At 43.1% G+C, this 22,291-nt stretch overlaps 1 protein-coding gene and 1 long non-coding RNA gene across 3 annotated transcripts in view; one reads left to right on the top strand and one right to left on the bottom strand.

Annotated features, from left to right (window-relative positions):
- The window catches only part of LOC108587957 (uncharacterized), a 73,769-nt gene extending 61,365 nt beyond the window's left edge, over window positions 1-12,404 (bottom strand). For both annotated transcript variants that reach the window (XR_013525312.1, XR_008476007.2), the window contains exons 1-2: window positions 12,291-12,404; window positions 5,183-5,291 (exon numbers count right to left, since the gene is read on the bottom strand). This is a non-coding gene — a long non-coding RNA (uncharacterized LOC108587957). The remainder of the gene's footprint in view (window positions 1-5,182; window positions 5,292-12,290) is intronic.
- LRRC30 (leucine rich repeat containing 30) lies at window positions 8,492-10,351 on the top strand. Its single transcript, XM_008979511.5, has one exon. It carries the CDS (start codon window positions 8,760-8,762, stop codon window positions 9,663-9,665), a length of 906 nt encoding a protein of 301 aa, XP_008977759.2. The 5' UTR covers window positions 8,492-8,759; the 3' UTR covers window positions 9,666-10,351.
- Window positions 12,405-22,291: the final 9,887 nt, after the last annotated feature.

The raw sequence follows: 22,291 nt of genomic DNA, 5'->3' as shown, positions 1-22,291 counted from the left end.
TAAAGCTCTGCTACTTTGGTATGTGGATATTATACAAAATCTCATTGCTCTTAAATTTATGACCTTGCTTTCTGATATAAACTCAATATGCAGAAGGCTGAATTGGTATTTAATTACTCCCTCAACTTTTAATCAAAGCATCTTTTTATTTCGCCTTTCCTTCAGTGCTGTAAAGCATGAAGTGTACTTTGATGGATCAGGACCGAATGAACAGGACTGTAAAAGCCTGAACTGGTTACCCAGCTCCATTGAAGACAAACAGGAAGATGAAAGGAAAAATGATACCTGAAGGACTAGGGTTAGCCCAGCAAAAGGACTAGGGTTAGCCCGGCAAATTTCCCGAGAGGAAAATATGCAAAATAATAAAATGGCTGTCTCTCTAGAAGCAACTTTTCTAAAAGGGACATTTGAATTTGTTGAGATGATTTAATAAAATTGTAGCTGGCCAGCAAAAGTAGACTTAATGCTTTCTTGGAGTTGCACCAGTCCTATAATTTCTTTATCTTGTTAGGTGACAGGCTAGAGCTATTCAGATTTCAAAGAGATGAAATGGCCTTGCTTGTAAGTTCTTTCTTCCTGAATGAATAATATCAGTTGTGTAATTCTGGATAAATAGAAGTCTGATACCAGTTGACAAGCAAGGCAATTTTATTTATGTTTCTGGTTATATGGGTCACATAATAAGACAGAGTCAGTAAGCCTCTCAAAATAGAGAGGTTTGATTCACAAATAAGAGGATACAGTGAGAAGAAACCAGGCTTATTGAATAGGTACCACACATGAGGCAACGTCCGAGGCTCAAGGAGAACAAATAATGAATAAGATTTAGCTCTAGCCCTAAGACATGTATTTATAGTCTAATGGAGGAGACTGGCACAAAAGCTGATGATTTCTATATAATAGGGTTTCTTTCTTTCTTTCTTTCTTTTTTTTGAGACAGAGTTTCACTCTTGTTGCCCAGGTGAGAGTACAATGGTACAATCTTGGCTCACTGTAACCTCTGCCTCCTGGGTTCTCTCAAGCAATTCTCATGCCTCAGCCTCCTGAGTAGCTGGGATTACAGGCATGTGCCACCATGCCCAGCTAATTTTGTATTTTTAGTAGAGGCAGGCTTTTACCATGTTGATGAGGCTGGTCTCGAACTCCTGACCTTAGGTAACCTGCCCACTTCTGCCTCCCAAAGTGCTGGGATTACAGATGTAAGCCACCGCACTCTGCATATGGTAGGGTTTCTCAAGCCCTGTACAACTGAGATCATAGACTGAATGGTTGTTGTGGAGGCTGTCCTGAGCTCTGTAAGAGGTTTGCAGCATCACTGGCCTCTACTCACTAGATATTGGTGGTACCACCTCCACAGTTGATGATGAAACATATCTCCAGATATTGTCAAACATCCCATGAGGGGCAAAATTGGCTTAGTTGAGATCTGGGGTTGTAGTGTTGTGACAAAGGTAAGTCCAGGATGCTCTGGGAAGTAAGGAAGGATGCCCAGATAGCCCTGGAGGAAGGTGGGTGGTCAAGGAAGGCTTCCTGGAGGAGGGAGCACTGTTATGTGGAAACATAAATGGTATGAGCCATGTGGAGCAAAGGATCAGCATGAGCAAAGGAGTGCATTCTGAAATACCAAGGAGCGTGTAGGGAGCCAGCCCGGGTTATCAAGTACGAGTGTTAGAGGTAAACGCTGAGGCATGAGGCTGTGGTGCAGACATGTGTGTAACTATAGCTTGCATGGACTGTCTGTGAGCACATGTGTGTCAGTGGAGGGCCCACAAGCAGTGGGTTGATAGGAACAGTCTTCTAGAACATTCTGGCCACAATGGGAAGGATGGAGTACTGTGCTGGTAGCATGGCAGCAGGACCATTTTGTGCTGAGCTACCTGCTTTACCTGTGTCATTCCATTTAATCCTCACAACAGGCCTGTGTGAAGGAGGCACAGTTATCCCCATTTACAGAGGAGGATGTAGCAGGGCCGAGCAGCTTCCCTGAGGAGGTGCTGAGGTCTCCTCTTAAAGATGAAAGAGCCTTGGCTTATCTGACAAAGCTTTTGTTCAGTGAGCTGCTGTGATGGAGTTCAAATCAGGGATCCTGTGGTCAGCCAGCACTGGAGGGACTTATAAGCAAGCACATATCCAAATAGAGTAGCAGAGAAGCAATAAAACAAGCGGGATATTCAATGCCCTCTGTATTATTCTTTTCTCACACGAAATTTCCATCAGGGCCCAAATGTTTGTTCATTTCAATGAGCATTTATTGAGTGCCTACTGTGTCCTTGGGATGATTCCGGGGCTCTGAGGGAGACAAGGGATTTGAAATAGAATCGGGCTGGCAGCAAATGTGAGCTGAATGAAAAGAGTGAGATAGTAAACAAACTGAGGACAAATGATTTCCGAAGAGGATCTTGACTTTCAGAGAGACGTTATTTTGATTCCAATCTCTCTAAGAACTTGCCTCTAGAACTTGCGTCTTACACTCTAGAGAAGCATGTTTGCCCCTGGGAATAGCTGATTGAGGTGTAGTGTGGTTAAGAGGAAGTTTATAGGAGAGGAAAGGGACCAGGCTTGCCCTGCTGGTGAAGGTGCTCAGCCCTTGAGCACTCAGAGGTGGCTGTGGAATTGACATCTTCCTTGGGATCTTCAGGTATCCTTGCTGTGTATGAAGCCATGCTCTATGTGTTTTCTGTACAGAGTCATGTAATTCCCACAGAAACCTTATATGATGGGTAGTAATATTATCTCCACTTTATGTATGAGGAAACAGCACAGACAAACTAAGTAGCTTGCCCAAGGTCACCCAGCCTTTGACTAAAATTTCCAGGATTGAAACCCAAGATGGTCAGACAAACAGAGCTTATGACATTAGCCACTAGATTATGCTGCCTTTCTCTGCAATGACTGTGCCAGAAGGCTGTGGCATGCTCCAATTGGAAAAATAATCAGCCACCTTACTAAGAAAAACTGTGCAGAGGAAGTCAGGTTTCCATGTAGTAGAAAGAGAACCGGAGTCAGAATCAGAAGACCTGAGAGTTGATTCTGATGCTGGTAGTAATTGACTTTGCAACCTAGAGAGTCATTTAACTTCAGTGAGGCTCAACTTCCTCATAGTTAACATGAGGTTAATAATCAGTCTCCCAAGTATTATTTGTGTCAGATAGAATGTATCTCAGAATTGTGTCAGATAGAAAGTGTCTCAGTTTCCTAGCACTAAAATGAAAGATGAATGTGAGATAAATGAGAGATGCTTCAGACTTACAGGTTTGATTGGACTTAAAGAAAGTATAGGCTGGGCGTGGTGGCTCACGCCTATAATCCCAGCACTTTGGGAGGCCGAGGCAGGTGGATCATGAGGTCAAGAGATCGAGACCATCCTGGCCAACATGGTAAAATCCCGTTTATACTTAAAAAAAAAAAATAGCTGGGCATGGTAGCGCATGCCTATAGTCCCAGCTACTTGGGAGGCTGAGGCAGGAGCATTGCTTGAACCCGGGAGGTGGAGGTTGCAGCAAGCCGAGCTCATGCCACTGCACTCCAGCCTGGTGCCTGGCGACAGAGGGAGACTCTGTCTCAAAAAAAAAAAAAAAAAGTAAAGTTCATAAAGAAGGAAAAAATAAAAATCAAACACGTGAAAAATGTTCTCTGAATGACTCCAGGGGCATGTGTGTGTGTATGTGTATAAAGGCTATCATTTTTAGAATAACTATCATTGGTTGAGTTCTTACCCTGTCCTAGTACTATACTATGGGCAATATGTCATCAATAACTATGATTTAGGGATTTTTAAAATGTGCTTTAGGTTTTACCATTGTATGCATTTCATAGATGCTTAACCACGGACCATTCTGAGCTACAATGGTTTAATTTAGCCTCTGAGTATGTCTGCAAAACCTAGCAACAGGCTGTGTTTGATACAAAGATGTGGCAGCTCAGAGCACATCACTTACGTTTGCTACCCCTCCTGATGATGCTCCTCCCCATGTCTCCCTTGTGCTTGCTTACCCATGACTGTGCTCCTTAATGAAATATTAGCCCCATAAGCTTTTGCCTCAGCTCTGCTTTTGAGGAAATGTAGGCTAAGGCAGATTTTAGAAAAAAAATTTTGGGGGGGAAAGGAAAACAGAAGCCAATATATATAGAAAAAAATCTTGCGGGCCGGGTGCAGTGGCTCAAGCCTGTAATCCCAGCACTTTGGGAGGCCGAGGCAGGTGGATCACGAGGTCAAGAGATCGAGACCATCCTGGTCAACATGGTGAAACCCTACCTCTACTAAAAATACAAAAAATTAGCTGGGCATGGTGTCGCATGCCTGTAATCCCAGCTACTCAGGAGGCTGAGGCAGGAGAGTTGCCTGAACCCAGGAGGCGGAGGTTGCGGTGAGCCAAGATAGCACCATTGCACTCCAGCCTGGGTAACAAGAGCAAAACTCCGTCTCAAAAAAAAAAAAAAAAGAAAAAAGATCTTGTTTTATGTATGCCAAATGTTAACTGGGTTGTCTCTTCATATACTCTGCTGTATTTTCTATTTTAATTAATTAATTAATTAATTTTTGAGATAGTATCTCGCTCTGTTGCCTGGGCTAGAGTGCAGTGGTGTGATCATGGCTTACTGCAGCCTCACCCTCCAGGGCTCAAATGTTCCTCCCACCTCAGCCTCCCGAGTAGCTGGGACTACAGGTATGTGCCAACATGCCTAGCTAATTTGTATATTTCTTGTAGAAATGGGGTTTCACCACGTTGCCCCGGTTGGTCTTGAACTCCTATCTGCCTCAGCTTCCCAAAGTGATTACAGGCGTGAGCCAATGCAACTGGCCTACTTAAAAATTTTTAAACAGTAAAAAGTTTATTTTAATAAACTATTTAGAGGTACACATTTCTTTCTTCTGAGATTAACAGATATGATGTACAGACATAAGCTGAAAAGTCATAGAATAAAACATACTGTTTTCCATAGATATTCCATTAGTGTGAATTCAGAAGTAGCCTCAGATATTTTCATAACTTACTATTTTTACACTCTCATTATTTCAGTTTTACATTACCTAGGTTTAAAGAAATAATCCATATTGATTTTCATTTGTTGGAACGATCAATTGGAATATACAGCCATGCAGTAAACACGTCAGGCATATTAGATGCGTTTCAGTTACTCTACCGGCTCCTCAGGTTTTAAAGATAATCACATTACTTACAGTGCCCTGGAATTTCAAAAACTTGTCCAGCGATGTTCTGGGAGTTATTTCCAGCCACATTCCATTCAGAGAGCCCCGAAAGTCTTTTGGTAAAAGTTGAACATGTGGTCTATAAAGTATAGAGAACCCAAAAGCCAACATTCCCTTGTTACTGTTTATCCCCAGGACAAACATTAAAGTTACAAAAATGAAGGCTGTCTTGGATTTTGCATACTTTCACCAGAAAGGGGGTTAAATGTAGCTTTCAGTTTCTCACAAGTGGCATCATCTATAGTGAGAATCAGACTGGAAGAGCGGGAAGGGGCTCTCGGCCATTATCCCTTCCAAATGGCCCATTTCTTAGAGGAGAAAACTGAGACCAGAGACAAGGAATGTCCTCTCAGAGAACTATGACTGGATAACTGAGAGTCCCTGAGTGAGCAGCATTTACATTTCAAAAAATTAGAAGAAACCAAGTCAGCTAGTGACACAGCTCATCCATTTGATATATGAGAAACTCTCTGGAAATGACCTGAACTGTTTTTGGAGGAGATAAACCCCTCACTCCGAAGTTTTCTGGAGGGATACTTTAACTTTTGCTTTTCCTGATTCTGCTAGCATAGAGTAAGCAGGGTTAGTATCTAGCTGTGTAGTTCTCTTTCTTTTCTTTTCTTTTGACAGAGTCTTGCTCTATTGTTCAGGCTAGAGTGCAGTGATACCATCTCGGCTCACTGTAACCTCCACCTCCTGGGTTCAAGTGATTCTCCTGCCTCAGTGTCCTGAGTAGCTGGGGTTACAGGCATGTGCCACCACGCCCAGCTAATTTTTTGTGTTTTTAGTAGAGACGGGATTTCACCGTGTTAGCCAGGATGGTCTCAATCTCCTGACCTCATGATCTGCCCACCTCAGCTTCCCAAAGTCTTAGGATTACAAGTGTGAGTCACCTCGCCCAGCCCTGTGTAATTATTTCTATGCATGCAGTAATGGAGTCATACACCCTGGCACTTGAAAACAAGGGGCCATGTCCTAGCCAGTGTTGCTTTGCTTCTCTACAGAGGTAAGACCAGCATCTTCCTGTGGTTCCCAGCCACAGGAGGTGTGTGCAGACCAACTGGGATTGAATCCTGAGATCGAATCCTGGTTCTACCATTGACTAGTTACTTGATCTCAGGTAAGTGAGTTGATTTTTGTGTAAGTAATTTTACCTTTGTCTATCTTCTTTTCCTCATCTGTAACATGGAGATAATTTTAATACCTGTTCTGCATATAAAGTGAGGGGTGCAGTGATTTTCACATAAGTAAACATCTGATGAATATTGGCCATTGATAAGTGCTTAAAAATATTTATTAGACAAAATGTATTAAGGGGGAAGAGAGAGAGTTGCCACAAGAAGAAAGTTGTTGATATTTTTCTCAAACCATCCCAGGTCCTCCAATTCCCCACATTCCAAGTACTCTAGCATAATTTCTCATGCTCAAGGAAGGAAAGAGGAAGCATAACTAGATTTTTTTTTTAACAGCAGAACGATATGAAATTTACATATATAAGTCATGGTCTGTTCCAAAAACTTAGGGTCTAAATTTAGCCACGTTGCTCCCCTGCCACCCACCACAACTGATAATTAGAGCACTCAGGTGCCCCTTGAAAAGCATGTGCATCCACCTTTGTCCAGAATCCCTGGAGCTGACTCAGTCAAAGGGGTCAGATCTCTCTCAGATGCTATGTATCGAGAGAAGTGGCCTCCCCTTGTTTTTACCTCTGCTTCTCCTCCTGCCCAGATGCTGCACCCTGGGTGTGGATGGACTTCCAGGCTCCCCAGGCAGCACCCAGTTAGGACCTAGTGACAGCTGTTGGGTTCGTGACAACAGCCCCGTGAGGTCAGGGTCCAAGGAGCAGCATGGGTCTCCAGGACACATAGCTGCACAAACCCCATCCTTTCAGGCCAAACCAGCCCTTGCCACAGACCACAAGCCTTTTGCTTAGAACCTAGGTCAGCACCTTGATATCTCTTGTCCTCTTAATCACTACTTTTTTTTTGAGACAAAGTAACTGTCACTGGGCTGGAGTGCAGTGGCGCAATCTCGGCTCATTGCAACCTCTGACTCCCTGGTTCAAGCAATTCTCCTGCCTTAGTCTCCTGAGCAGCTGGGATTACAGGCATGTGCCACCACTCCCAGCAGGGTTCCACCATGTTGGCCAGGATAGTGTCGATCTCCTGGCCTTGTAATCCACCCTCGGCCTTCCCAAGTGCTAGGATTACAAGCATGAGCTGCTGTGCCCAGCCAATGAGTTTATTTTTCGTATTTTTCACCTATGCAGATGTATGTCTGCGTCCTTTCCAATCATAATAGACTGGGTGGCTTAAACAACAGAAATTTATTTTTCTCACAATTCCGGAGACTGGAAGTCTGAGACCAAGGTATTGGTTTCTTCTGAGGCCTCTCTCCTCGGCTTACAGGTAGCTGCCTTCTCCCTGTGTCTTCACTTGTCCCGATTGCCAAACCCAGCTGCCTTCTGAGATACTGGGAGTTATTTCAGCATGTGAAATTTGAGGGTGGGGTGAGGGGACAAAGTTCAGCCTATAACACAAACAATTAACTCTGCAAACTGAAGGTCTAAGTTAACTTTTTTTAATACAAGGAAAAGACAGGGTAGACAAGAAAGAGAGAGAGAGAATGGTGCATAGCAAAGGGGGCCTCATTATATCCGTCCAGGACAATGGGTGGTCGGTGCTTTTAAAGTGCACACTTAAAGTGCACCCTACTAAATGCAGAAAAGGTCTCTGTAAGACAGATGAATCCAGAGCTTCTCTGGCTGAAATGGGAGTGAAGGGTTGAGATTCTCCCACAACTCCCTTCTCACTAAACCACCTCTGACAAGCACAGGATTGAACAGCTTTGACCTGGAAGATTCGAGGTATCCGGGCTGCTTTTGTTACCTTTTCACAAACACACAGTTCATCAAGGTTTGGAAAGGGCACCTATGATATCATCTGACGATCTTTAGCTTTAAAGACATAACAGTCACTAGCACCGAGCCCTGTTTCACTGTAAAGTTGCCTGGCTGAGCTCCCGCAATCCTGCCGACAGCTGGTGCTGGTGTGGCCTGCTCTGTTTTTCCACTTTACTTCTTTTTAGAGATGGGCTTGTTAATCACCCTGCTCAACTGTGATACCCAAGAAAAGCTGAGAGAGTAAAGTTATATGCAGCCTTCCTGTGACCTGTTTGCACGTACTTGGTCAATAAAACCCAGGCAGAGTGACAGTGACAGCTGCCTTGTAGCATTCAGAGGGAATCGAGCAGTTTAGCTGCCTCCAGGACAAGTATATCATTACAGCTCAGCTGCTCAGAGAGAAAACACCTAAACCGTGGGGGACAAGCACAGCTCCTGCAGCTGCCCAGGGACCTGTCTCGGACACCTGCAAGGCCTGATCAAGACTCTCGTGGCAGATTTCTCCACGCTGGGACCTCCCCGCCACAAGTTGGTTCTTACCCTGACACATGCTCTCTGCCTGCAGCAGCCTGGCTTTTAGCAGCTGAGACGACACAGTCCCTGCCTAGGAGGTGGCAGAGGAGGGTGACTAGAAGGGAAGGCACAATGGGGGCCAGGCAGTCAAGAGCCAGCTCCAAGGATAAGGGCCCCAAGCGGGTACTGTTCACTGGAAGGAGACAGAAGTTTTCTCCGTGGGACGATGCCCTGCTCTCGGGGAGGGACCCACGGTCTCTGCTGAAGCGTGGCATGCACCATGTAAGTTTCAGCCTGGTCACCAGAGGAATGGCAGACATCCCTGACTTTCTCTGGGGCTTGTCCGAGGTCCAGAAACTCAATCTGTCTCACAACCAGCTCCGGGTTCTCCCTCCCGAGGTGGGGAAACTGACCCGGATCGTGGTCCTGAACCTGTGCGGGAACCGCCTGAAGAGCCTTCCCAGAGAGGTGAGCCTCCTGCAGAACCTCAGGGTCCTGTTTGTCAACATGAACTGCCTGACCGAGGTGCCAGCCGAGCTGAGCTTGTGCCGAAACCTGGAGGTCCTGAGCTTGTCGCACAACTGCCTGTCCCAGCTCCCTGCAGGCTTCGCTGACCTCTCCAGACTGAGGAAGCTGAACCTCAGCAACAACTCCTTTGTGCACATCCCCATGTGTGTGTTCTCACTGAAGGAACTGATCTTCTTGCACGTGGGCTCGAATCGCCTGGAAAACATCGCTGAGAGCATCCAGCACCTGGCCAGCCTGCAGATCTTCATCGCAGAGGGCAATAACATCCACTCCTTCCCGAGGTCGCTCTGCCTGGTCACCAGCCTGGAGCTGCTGAACCTCAATAACAACGACATCCAGACCCTCCCGAGCGAACTCCACCTGCTGTGTAGACTGGTGAGGATCGCCTGGAATCCCATGGACAAAGGGCTCCACATTTCCCACAACCCTTTATCCAAGCCTCTGCCAGAGCTGGTGGAAGGGGGCCTGGAGATGCTCTTCAGCTACCTAAAGGACAAAAAACACACCTGACCTGGGTCCTGGAGACCTGAATGGGAGGCAGCTCACCTGGACTCTGCCAGCCAGGGTAGTTCTCTCATCTCAATGTCTACTGTCACTCTGTCTGCCAATGCTTTTGTTAACTTCGCTAAATCATTGTTGAACATCCACATTAAGGAGGTGTTTACTTTTAACTCTGTATATTCTTAATAACCTCTGGAATATCATGTTCATCTCATCCTAAACATAAATTGAAACAGGGGGTTGGTTTTCTCCAAAGAGAACTAATAGTTCTGATTCTTCTGAGGAGCAGTGAGATTCAGCCCTTGGGAGAGTGGACGCCTAACAGGTCTGAATTCAATGTAACTCAAAAGGCAAATATTTGCTAAGTACTGTGTGCTAAGTACAGTATGAGGTGTTGAAACCTGGTTTCAGATGGTTTCTACCATTGAATCAGCAACCTGTGGCCAGGTGGCAACGGCAAGACATGTTCCTCTGTCAGCCTCTATGAAGGGACCTGGGACCAAAAGGCAAATCACAGTGGGCTCTGTCCCCAGTGACCAAAAGAGGCAGAGCTCTCCCCTTGAGTTCTGGGGGACAATCATAGGAAGTTTTTCTTTCATGCGGCTGTAGAGGAATAATCAAGCCTCTCATGCTTATGTCTGGTGGTAAGTAATGGGTAGCATGATGGCTTTCAGATAATAAATATGAACTGATATTAATGTGTATTCCTTTCTTTCTCTCTCTCTCTTTTTTTTTTTTTTTTTTTTTTTTTTGGAGACAGAGTCTCACTCTGTTGCCCAGGTTGGAGTGCAGTGGTACAATCTCAGCTCACTGCAACCTCCACCTCCCCGGTTCAAGTGATTCTCCTGCCTCAGCCTCCCAAGTAGCTGGGACTACAGGCACCTGCCACCACACCCAGCTAATTTCTGTATTTTTAGTAGAGACGGAGTTTCACTATATTGGCCAGGCTGGTCTCGAACTCCTGACCTTGTGATCCGCCCACCTTGGCCTCCCAAAGTGCTGGGATTACAGGCATGAGTCACCACACCTGGCCGTAATGTATATTTCAACCGTCCTTCCCAGTCCTCTCTCACTCATTGTCACGTCCTTGAACTTTTTTGCTAGACACTAGGCTCTTAACAGATGATCTCATTCTGATTTCACTTCTCCATGACTACATTTGCCCTCTCAAAGATAAGCTACTAAATGGGATAATTTGGCCAACAATGACCAAAAGACAGGAAAGAAGGGAAAGACGGTGCAGTGGCTCACGTTTGTAATCCCAGCACTTTGGAAGGCCGAGGTGGGTGGATCACAAGGTCAGAAGTTCAAGACCACCCTGACCAACATGGTGAAATCCTATCTCTACTAGAAATGCAAAAAAATATTAGCTGGGCATGGTGGCATGCACCTGTAATCCCAGCTACTTGGGAGGCTGAGGCAGGGGAATTGTTTGAACCAGGGAGGTGGAGGTTGCAGTGAGCCAAGATCATGCCACTGTACTCCAGCCTGGGTGATGGAGTGAGACTCTGTCTCAAAAAAAAAAAAAAAAAAAGGGAAAGACATACACAAGTCATGCAAAAAAGCAATTACCCTTTTACAGTTTGGAGGAGAATAATATTGACTTTCCCATATTGACGTTAAAAAAAATGAGTTTAGTGACATTTAAAAGCTCCTTGGAAAAAAGCCTCTCTAAAAACATGAAGCTTGTTTTTTATTTCAAGCGTACACAGCTGTTAGTGAAACACAGACACCAGGGCAAGCAGTGACAGAGTTCCTGCACCAAAGGTCACTGGACCTTACTGCTATAGCAGCAGCCAAGAGCCACACGACATTCATATTGATTCTTTAAAGCTAAAAAGTCAGAATGGAAAGATGACACTGAAGAAAACCAAGTACCTTTAGGTCAATGAAAAGCCAATTGCTCTGTTTTCTTGGCACATTTGTCTACAAAATTATAACAAACTACAATGAGACTTAGCATTTGGGGTTGCTGCCAAGACTTGTAAGACTTCTCGGTATTCTTAGTTTAATTCAATCAAACATATTTATTAGCACCTTTTCCAGTCTGGACACTGGAAAAGGTGGGAAACCTGAGAAAAATAGCACCTGCCCCTCCTACCACGGAGCTCACAGGTTGGAGAAGGAGACAGACCCACGTGAGTTCCAACAATTGCAGCAAGATGTGATTCCTCCTCAAGAAAGATACAAACAATGGACTGAGGGAAGAATAACACACTGTAGAGCGTAGGCTAGACTGAGCTCCAAAGTCTCAGTAACCAGAGAACAGTAAGCAAAGAACACAGCTGGGATAAATCAGTCAAACACTTCATTTCCTGCAGCCGTCAAACCCTAATTCCTCCCCCTCTCCACTCGCCTGATTTGGAAAGAGCAGCAACGTGTTGAGGCAGTGTCTAGCTCATTCTCAGGTTAGGCAATTTCACTGTGAAAAATACTTGCTTTTTCTAAAAGCTGATCAAAGGGGGTCCGTATAGCTTATTCAAAGGGCAAGTGATTTTTCCCAACAGACCCCAAAGTCAATTTTCCCACCCGTAAAAGAAAGAAGCCAATTTTTGCTGTTATCCCAGATACCATAGTTCCATTAGTACATTTGTGCATGAGGTTATATGTTGAACCATTGCACGCAGACCTTACCAGTGTCACTTAGAGGCAGCTAAGGAAGTCTCCTCCAAATTCCCCCTCCAGCAGCAACTGAAGACCTGCCTATCCCTGCCAGGCGCACACAGGCACACTCCAAAATCCTCCCCTACGTTAGCTTGTTGCAGCCAAGACTATTTAAAGACATCAGTGGAATTCTCACTTGACCTCCTGACTCAATGGGGAATGGCAGGGCCAGGCTTCCTCCGCGGAACCTGGTAGGTCACTTACTGCAGCTTCGGCCGAAGCACACACAGCTGTCAGACAAACACCAGCGAGTGCCAGGATCATGCCCATGAATGTCTGCTGCTGAAGAACCACTTGGGCTCACGCTGAATTTCCATGACCTTGCTGTGGGCAGAGACGCAGGCGAGGACAGCAGCACCACACTTGTCCTGCTGAGCAATCATTTTATTTCCTCTTCTAGCCTTTTCAGTCACTTGATCCCAGAGTAACTCTACTCCAGGGAAAGAATGTGACCACATTTTGAAGGTGACCCACGAGCTCATTATACTTTTTATAAAAAAATGATACCAATTTGGTTGTCAGCTTCCACTGGTGTCTTTCAAAAGTATAGTAGCAAGGTTTTCTTTGTTAACACAGCACTGAGGAAATCATAAAAGTGTAGTAGTTGCCCAACGTGCTTTAGATATTGATTCTTTGTGAATACTCCTTTTTACTGATAAAGGGAAGTGCTGAGCACAAAACTGGTTAACGTGCTTAGTTATTCAAAACTTGAACGTGGAAGGAATTTGATATAACCTTCAATGTCTTTGCTGTCAAATCATATAGTTTGCGAACTGGTTGTGAAATGCTTCTTCCTTATCTTTTGTATTTTGAATAGCGCCACATTCAAGTAACTAGGTAATTGTAAAGCTTCTGAAATCAAAGCACTGAGGGTGACTGGATTGGCTGTGGAGTATATTTAGCCAAAGAATACGAGCTAATTGGGTGCTTGATGTGGGGAGCTGGATGCCCCCATTCTTGATGATGATGTGGTTTTCATGGCACTCGGCTCTCAGTACGGAGGGATCTCAGTGTGTGCTCAGAAGCACCTTTCGAGGCAGTTGCAGCTTACAAGCATACAATTAAGAAGAAATCCTATGTTCGTAGGAAAGGAAGAAGACAGTGAAAAGACACATCTGTTCAAGAAATAATATTGCTAAATGCATAATACTGCAGGCACATTCGAAAGGAAAATGTAGTCATTACTTAGCTTGTTGACTTAATAAATGGTTAATAGAGAAATGCACTCCATTCTTGGGCTTTAGTTAACAAACTGCCTTTCTGGAGTAAGCAAAGATAGAGCGCCTTCAGGACTGCACCTGGATTTCACAATAAAGTCATGCCTGTGCTGGAAAGAGATAAAACAGGGAATGCTGTCGCTATTTGTATGGATGCATTACACTAAACCTTTTTCTTTTGGCAATGAATATTGCATTTTGATCGTGTATTTCATATGGCTCAAAGCATGTACTGAATATGTGTTTTGATAGCCATTCATTAAAAACAGACGAAGATTAAAGGGATGTGGGCTCAGCTACTGGAACACACATTCAGGTAGTAACACCTGAGATTATAGGGGAGACAAAGGCCCAGAGGCTGGACTGGGGTGTATTTCCCATATGCTAGGGGGAGTCCCCTGTCTAGGTGGAGTCACTAAGAGTCTGGTACAAATGGTGAAAAAGAGAAGATGAGTTCAGGAAATGGTCTAAAAAAATTAAAGCTGCTAAATTAAGCCACTCTGAAGATACTAAATACTAAATGAGGGCGTCATTAACTGCTACTTAAGTATCCAAATGCTCTCGATTTTCTTATTCCACAAAAGAAGTATTTTCAGTACTCCGTAAGATACACTTGAGAAACACAAAATACCCAGTTAATGTGCAATGAAGTAACAGTACCCTTGATGTAATGTCTTAGTTGTAACTAATCCAAGAATCCCAAAATACGACCCCTTCCTATATTTCAATCAAGAAAACAAAATAAAATTGAGAGGAACACGAAAGCTATTGTAAGCAATTATGGGAACAATCTTGACCTTGCTGAGAAGAGAATTTTCTACAAGTGTTTCTTTTAAGTTTCCTGTCTAGTTACATGTTGAATCCAAAGCATTACTGATTTTTTAAAAAAAGAACAGCACAGTAATAAAAAGGGGATGCAAGGAGGACTCATAATGAATTTGTAAGAGCTTGGGCATCATTAGGCAAGCATAACCGAAAGCCATTAGCATGAAGCTTGCTATGCAGATTTTTTTAGTAGTGCCATAGGAATCTACCTGCAAGGAGAGAGCTGATTTCCTATATTCTTCTAGACTCACTCCTTATTTCAGCACAGGACAGAAAACAAAAGGCAAACTGGAGTCCTATCAGCGTATTTCTTGAAACTTTTTTTTTTAAATATAGTTTTTAGATGGAGTCTCGCTCTGTCACCCAGGCTAGAGTGCAGGAGAATCGCTTGAACCAGGGATGTGGAGGGTGCAGTGAGCTGAGATTGTGCCACTGCACTCCAGCCTGGGCAACAGAGTGAGATTCTGAGACTCCATCTTAAAAAACAAACAAACAAACAAACAAACAAACAAACAAACAAACGGGTAGAGCCCCAGCTCCCTTTGGTATGCTTTCAGATTCAGTGGCGCCAGGGTAGGGCTGGCGTGTGTGGGCCTAACAAGTGTTCTAGGTGTCTCCTATCGTAACACAAATAGAAGAAAACCTGGTCTGGCAGAATGTGTGCCCACTGGAAAATGAAAGCTCTGGTCTCCAGATTCAGCTGCTCCCAGCGTGCTGCTGATTTTCTCGGCTCTCTCTGCCACTGGAGACTGTATGTACGTCTCGACATGTTATCTTTGCACCCAGCATAGGGGAGATAAGAATAAAGCATCAAATGGACAAATGAGAGTGAATGAGCATCCAAGACCACCTCACTTCTCTGGGCCTCGGTTTTCTATAAAGTTAGGCAATTGCGCTCACTTTAAAGTAGACTTACTTTATGCTCCTTTCAGCTTTGAAATTCTATGACTGCATTGTTTTTTTACTTTGTCTCTCTCTGATTTAATGCCTTGGTAAATAGGTACTGGGTTTATAATTACTGTGATTACTCAAGAAAAGCAAAACACACTGTGGAGAATGGTCGAGATCAGTACTAATGCTTTGATAGCTCCTTCCAGCACACCAGAAAAGGTAATTTTAATTTCAGTTGATGTTCAAAAATATAGAAAGAGTGAGCAGTGTTGTGGGTGAATCTAGAGGTTTAGACGTCTCCAAAATGCCTAGATTCCACCTCTAATTTTTTATTGGACTGGCAGCTCAGAAGGAAAAGCCTCACTTTGGCTTTTTTAATTGACCAATTAATAATTTATCTGATTCATGTTTCTGGAAGAGATGAAATTCCTGGTTATGCTTTCCCTGAAAAAAAAAACAACAAACCAAAGCCAGGAACCGTGGCTCATGCCTGTAATTCCAGAACTTTGGGAGGCCAAGGCGGGCGGATCACAAGGTCAGGAGTTTGAGACCAGCCTGGCCAGCATGGTGAAATGCCATCTCTACTAAAAATACAAAAAATTAGCTGGATGTGGTGGCGGACAGCTGTCATCCCAGCTACTCGGGAGGCTAAGGCAGGAGAATTACTTGAACCGGGGAGGTGGACGTTGCAGTGAGCTGAGATCATGCCACTGCACTCCAGCCTGGGTGACAGAGCAAGACTTTGTCTCAGGAAAAAAAACAAACACAAAACACTTCTGGATTTGACTCAATTAAATGATTTGGGCACTTAGAGCTGAGATCTTTCCCCTTTTTAAGAAAAGCATAGTGCACTCCAAAGTGTGAGTTGAGGAAATCTAACAATAAAATTCACATCTCCTCCATAGCCCTTCCTCATCTACCTGCACATGTGAATCAAATTTGATTTTTGCTATAAATTTTCAAAAGTAACTTCTGCAAGTGAACACACATGAAGCTGCAAAGTAACATTTTGGTAACGTTGATTCTTAATAATGTTCCTTTCTCCACCTCCACTGTTTTAGTCAAAGCTGCAAATTGATGTTGTCCACACTGTGGAAATCAGAAATTAAGGACTTAATTTGGTTTTGATTAACCTTAGTTATAAAAGGGTAAGTTACAGTTATGCATGATAAAAATTCTTAAATAATATTGCTGTCATACTATTGCCATATATTTAAAGAATTCAAAGTCTCGTTCTGATATTACCCTCTTCAGCCACGATACATAAGAAAGTTAAGGGTTTTCTTTCTGGAAGTCACAGGAATACTATAAACAAAGAGTCTATCGAAGAAGGATAAAAGTCTTCTGTATGTTTAATTTTTATGCTTTCTTATTTTCATAAACTTCTGTTATAAATTATTTAAAGAATTTGTGTAATTTCCCAATATGTCATGTTTTCTACAGAAATTTTTTATTGTTTATTTGACTATGTAGTATGTTGATTATAGAAAATTGAGTTTATTCAGTTTGTGAATGAACTTATGCTCTTGTTGATTAATCTGCCACAACAAATATCATTTGAGCCAGCTTTCTCCTACAGCTGGAGAAGGAAAGTAGCTCCATTTCCTTTTTTTTTTTTTGAGACAGAGTTTCGCTCTTGTTACCCAGGCTGGAGTGCAATGGCGCAATCTCGGCTCACCGCAACCTCCGCCTCCCGGGTTCAGGCAATTCTCCTGCCTCAGCCTCCTGAATAGCTGGGATTATATGCATGCACCACCATGCCCAGCTAATTTTTTGTATTTTTAGTAGAGACAGGGTTTCACCATGTTGACCAGGATGGTCTTGATCTCTTGACCTCATGATCCACCCGCCTCGGCCTCCCAAAGTGCTGGGATTACAGGCGTGAGCTGTGCCCAGCCAGTAGCTCCATTTCTGATAGGTCAGAATGAGCCTGGCCAACATGGTGAAACCCCATCTCTACAAAAAAACAGAAAAATTAGCTGGGCGTGGTGGCAGGTGCCTGTAATCCCAGCTACTTGGGAGGCTGAGGCATCAGAATCACTTGAGCCAGTGAGGCAGAGGTTGCAGTGAGCCGAGATTGTGCCACTACACTCCAGTCTGGGTGACAAAGTGAGACTCTGTCTCAAAAAAAAAAAAAAAAAAAAGAATGAGGAGATTTGTTTTTATTCATGTGAGCTTGGTTCCTTAACAGTCGTCACCTATTGCACAAAGGCTGAGGATGAATTTGACAAACTCACACAGTATGTGTGCATCAAAAGTTTGGCCCAGCAGGTCTGAATGCTCAGCAGGTATGTCCAGACCTTGCACGTTCCAAAGAATGGGCTTAGGTTTCCTCTAAGCCCGTGGAACATCCTGCCTGATATGAGGGTCTGCTTTCCTAGGGCCTTGAGCCACAACAGATAGTCTATCCTATCAGTGTCATTTATATGGGGGGGTGGCTTGGGCAACAAGTTAACCATCTGATCTCTGGAGAAGCTGGAGGCCGAAGTAATAAGGTCAGCCATACGGGCACTCTATGCCCATATGACTGACTCCCAATAAAACCACTGAATAGCAAGGCTCAGGGGGGCTTCCCTGGTGGGTGGCACTCTATATGTGCTGTCATACATCCTTGCTGTGAGAATGAAGCATGAGCTCTACAACTCCATTAGAAGAGGACAGCTGAAACTAGTGCCTGGGCTTTCCTTGATTCTGCTATATGCTGCTTTTATTGTTGCTGATTTTGATTTATATCGTTTTGCAGTAATAAACCATACCCAGGAATAAACAGATTTTCTGAGATCTGTGAGTCCTTCTAGCAAATTGCCATACCTAAGCATGGTCTTGGGAACTCCCCCAAACTGTTGATTAAAGAATAAACTTTATTAAGAAAGCAGAAACTTACAAGCCAAGAGTCATCAAGGAAGAGAAGCCACAGGTTCCCAGATTTCCTCTTGATGCAGAGAGGGTCAAGGGAGGCCAGGGACAAGGTATTTGGCCATGCATGGGAGGTGTGTCTGTCTGGGGGAGAACTCACTTCTCTGGTAGTTCTCCCTTTATATACAGAAATCATGAGCACACTAATTAGATCCCTGTATTAACCAGTTTTCACACTGCTGATAAAGATGTACCTGAGACTGGGAAATTTACAAAAGAAAGAGGTTTATTGGACTTACAGTTCCACGTGGCTGGAAAAGACTCACAATCATGTTAGAAGGTGAAAGGCACATCTCATATGGTAGCAGACAAGAGAAGGGCTTGTGCAGGGAAACTCCCATTTTTACATAACCATGAGATCTCATGAGTCGTATTCACTATCATGAGAACGGCACAGAAAAGACCTGCTCCAGTGATTCAATTACCTCCCACCGGGTCCCTCCCACAACATGTGGGAATTCAAGGTGCGATTTGGGTAGGGACACAGCCTAACCATATCAGTCCCTTTGGTGGCTTCTTGGCTGTTTTTTATGTTAGGAATTGTTGGAGAAAGCCAGCTACTCAGCACTGAGAGATCCTGGGCATCATCAGTCCAAGAGAAGACAATCTGGAGTTCCATTCTCTCTTCTAGAAAAAATGGTGAAACCCTGGTCCCACAAGCTCATTGTATAGGCAGCCCAGAGTAAAATCCCAAATTATTTTTGTGTACTCTAAACAACCCATTGACTACATGTTACACATGTCACAGTTTCCTCCTGAATGATACAATGCTTCTTCATTAGGAAGTCATTTATATGTCAATCTCAGTTATTCCAAGTCTGTCTGAGATCCCAGAGTTAATGTCAAATATTTTATTCATGTATTCATAGGAGAGATTTTCAAATCATAAGAGAATGAATACATACATACATATTATGTCAATTAATAATAAGCATATGGAGAAAAATTAGACAGGGAGGGAGAATAGGGCTGGGGGCATTTGCTGTAGGATGGTCAGAAAAGTTGCTGAGAATATCATGTTTAAAGAGAGACTTGTAGGCAGTGAAGGAAACGGTCATGCAAATACTTCAGGTGAAGATCTTTCAGACAGGAAAGAAATCACATGGAAAGTTAGAAGTGTGCCTGACATGTTCATGGAAAAAAAAAGGCCAACATGGCTGAATGGAGTGAGTGCAGGGAGAGTAATGAAGTCACATCGATGGTGGGACTGGCTAATGCAAGGCTTTAGGCCTTCGGAAAAACTTTGGATTTTGCTCTGAAGTGAGAAGGCCATCTAGGGTTCAGAGAAGAGGTGTGGATTGGAGATAAAATTAGTGATTTTGGAATCACTAGCAAAATAAACAGGAAGAAGTTAGGAAAAAAATAGACTCTACTGTGAAGGGTTTCAATCAAAACTGGCAACTCTTTTTCTTGAAGTTGTGATACCCAAAGTGCTATGCTCAGCCATCTTGAAATATGCCATTATGCTTACTTTTCCCAGATGCTAGATAAAGGGGCTATTACTATTCTATATCTCACACCTGCATTTGTAAAAACCCTTGCAATTATTGGTTGATGAAAGGAAGTTTTCTCTAATCACACAGAAATTCCAGCTAGGCAGGGCCAAGCGTTCCAAGTGGACACTTGTGGCACTTCTGCCTTTGGCTGCCAGCCTACCCTCTGCCTGCTCTCCTAACTGGCAGCAATTTTAATCAGCCCTCAAGCAGAGATCCATATCAGCATGGATCAGCATGGGGCAAGACTCACTGAAATATAGTTGGGCAAGTCTCAATTAATCTCCTTTCCCCTCTTTTTCCTTCTCCACGTGTTTTAATTTGTTTCTATCTTAGGGCATATCATTACGTTTTCAAGCTACATGTTTAAAACTAGAGCGAAGGATAGTAAAACTAACATTCATGTTAGATTACCTCTTAGAAATGTGGGGAAAAAAGTTTTCCTTGAGTCTGTCATTTAATGAATACATTTTAGAATGTGAAATTTAATCAACAGAATTTCAGAGTTAGCCCTGCACATTCTCCTACCTATGAGCTATTGATACTTGCTTCAACCCAAGGCATCTTACTGGCAAGCAGCCCAGAAGGCTTCTCTATATGTTGTGTATGTATTCTATTGGGCTTCTCATCTGAATGACTAAAATCTCTCCAATTTAAGCAGAGGACAATAGCCTTCTTTTGGAACTCTAGCTAAAAATCATCTTTTATTTTGGCCTCATCTTGCATTCTCTACACAGGCATGGAAATGCCATAAAGTAATGTATACCAAGGAATGATGGCCCTGTAGATTCTTACTCTTGGTAAGGGGCAGAAAAACTGCCGTATAACCTGTGATCTGTTTTCTCACAAGTCACCAGGAGATGGGGAATTCCTTTCTGGGATCAATGGTAAGGTGTGATTTATTGTTGCCATTTGTTTTAAAGGAAAATAACACAAAATGATAAATAATTTTGAAAACCAAAGAAAAAGTTCCACTGGAATGTATGTGTGCTTACTTCTTTCACATATTGATCAAATAATCCGATTGCTGTTTACATCTTGCTAATGCATATTAGGTTTTCTGAACAAATCTTGCACTCCTAGTTTAAACTGCAAAGGCTGCCACAGAATTTTATCTTCTCACTGGGAAATTATTTTCTCCATATGTGTTTTGATGATGACAGGCCTTTTTCCATCTTGCAGTTCCTCTTCCTTGGGGGAATAGAAATGTAAGGAATAATTTCTGATTTGATATTTGCTGTTCTACTCACGTATCACCGCAGTTTAAAAACTACAAACTTACCAACAATTTACTTTTAAAACTACACTTTGGGAAAACAAGAAGCAAAAGGGAAGAGAGGTAAGACTTAAAATAATACATTTGAGAATATATGTAAAATATTTGAAAAGATGTGATTAACTAATTCGCCTGGGTGCATAACATTGCAGAAAGCTATATATATGGGTTTTGGTTAAGACCATTTCTAAGCTAAAATTTTATAACTCTGCTGGATAGGAAGTGTCATTGTAAGCAAGAATGTTTTCTTCTATATCTCAGATAAATTGTCATAGTTCATCACTATTCTAGAACAGAAAGATGGGTGTTTCTGTTTACTAGTTAAATGACACAGCCATAAGAAAGTAGCATAAACGCAATTCAGAATTTAAAGGGTTTATCAGCTTCAAAAGGGAAATTCTTGATTTTTTTAAACTTAGTGGATTGACATTATTTTGAATTTTTTGCAATATCAAGACAGTTAATAACATCACATTTCTTCAAGTCTTTAAAACTCAGATTTTTATATAATGTAATGATACTGTATAATGCAGACAAGTGTCAGTTTAATATCAAAGGTAATAAAAAGCTGCACATTGTGTGCAATTCCATAGGTCAAGGCACAGCCAAACATTTATATATTTCTCTCTTCTTAATGTTACCAGGCTAATACCCACCCAACAGTTTCAGACTCTAGACCTAGAACAAACAAATCTTAAAATTTATCTATCCTAAACTTCTTTGTCATACATCTTTTTAAAAATCTGTGCTCACTTTCAGAAACAAGGGGCTCGCCTGGTGCCAATAATCCAGCCCATTGATTTCTTCATCTTTCTCCCTTAAACATGATCCCTCTTCCTTGTTCTTCATCTCAGTGAACAGCACTTATATCTACCCTGATACTTGAGACTCATTCCACCCATCTCCCTCACTCAATCTGCTCGGCTCTCTATCACCCAACCCTGAGGCTCTACCCCCAAAATCCTCTTCTCCATCTCGGCTGCTCCTCAGCCACGCTGCCACCATGCCTCCTCAGTCTGGTCTCTCTACTTTTTTCTCTGGGCCCTGCTTTTAAATCTATCCTCCACACAGAGGCTGAGAGGTATTTTAAAAAGCATTCCACCAGCACTTAAAGTCCTTCAGCATGTGCTTGCAATACAAGACAAAACCCTTACATTTGATCTACCACCCCTTGCAGACCCTGGCTCCAACCTACAATTTCTTCAGTCGATGCCTAACATTTTGTTCTCTCAGGAATGTCCATGAACATTGGCCTTCTAGCTCCTGAAGCCACCGGCCACTGGCCTAACTCAGGACACACAGTTCTCTCTCCATGCAATGATCTGCCTGGCCAAAGCCTACTCACCCTCCAGG

The sequence above is a fragment of the Callithrix jacchus genome, chromosome 13 (genome assembly GCF_049354715.1).
Source record: "Callithrix jacchus isolate 240 chromosome 13, calJac240_pri, whole genome shotgun sequence".
Taxonomy (NCBI): Eukaryota; Metazoa; Chordata; class Mammalia; order Primates; family Cebidae; genus Callithrix; species Callithrix jacchus.
This window is presented reverse-complemented; position numbering and strand designations above follow the sequence as displayed.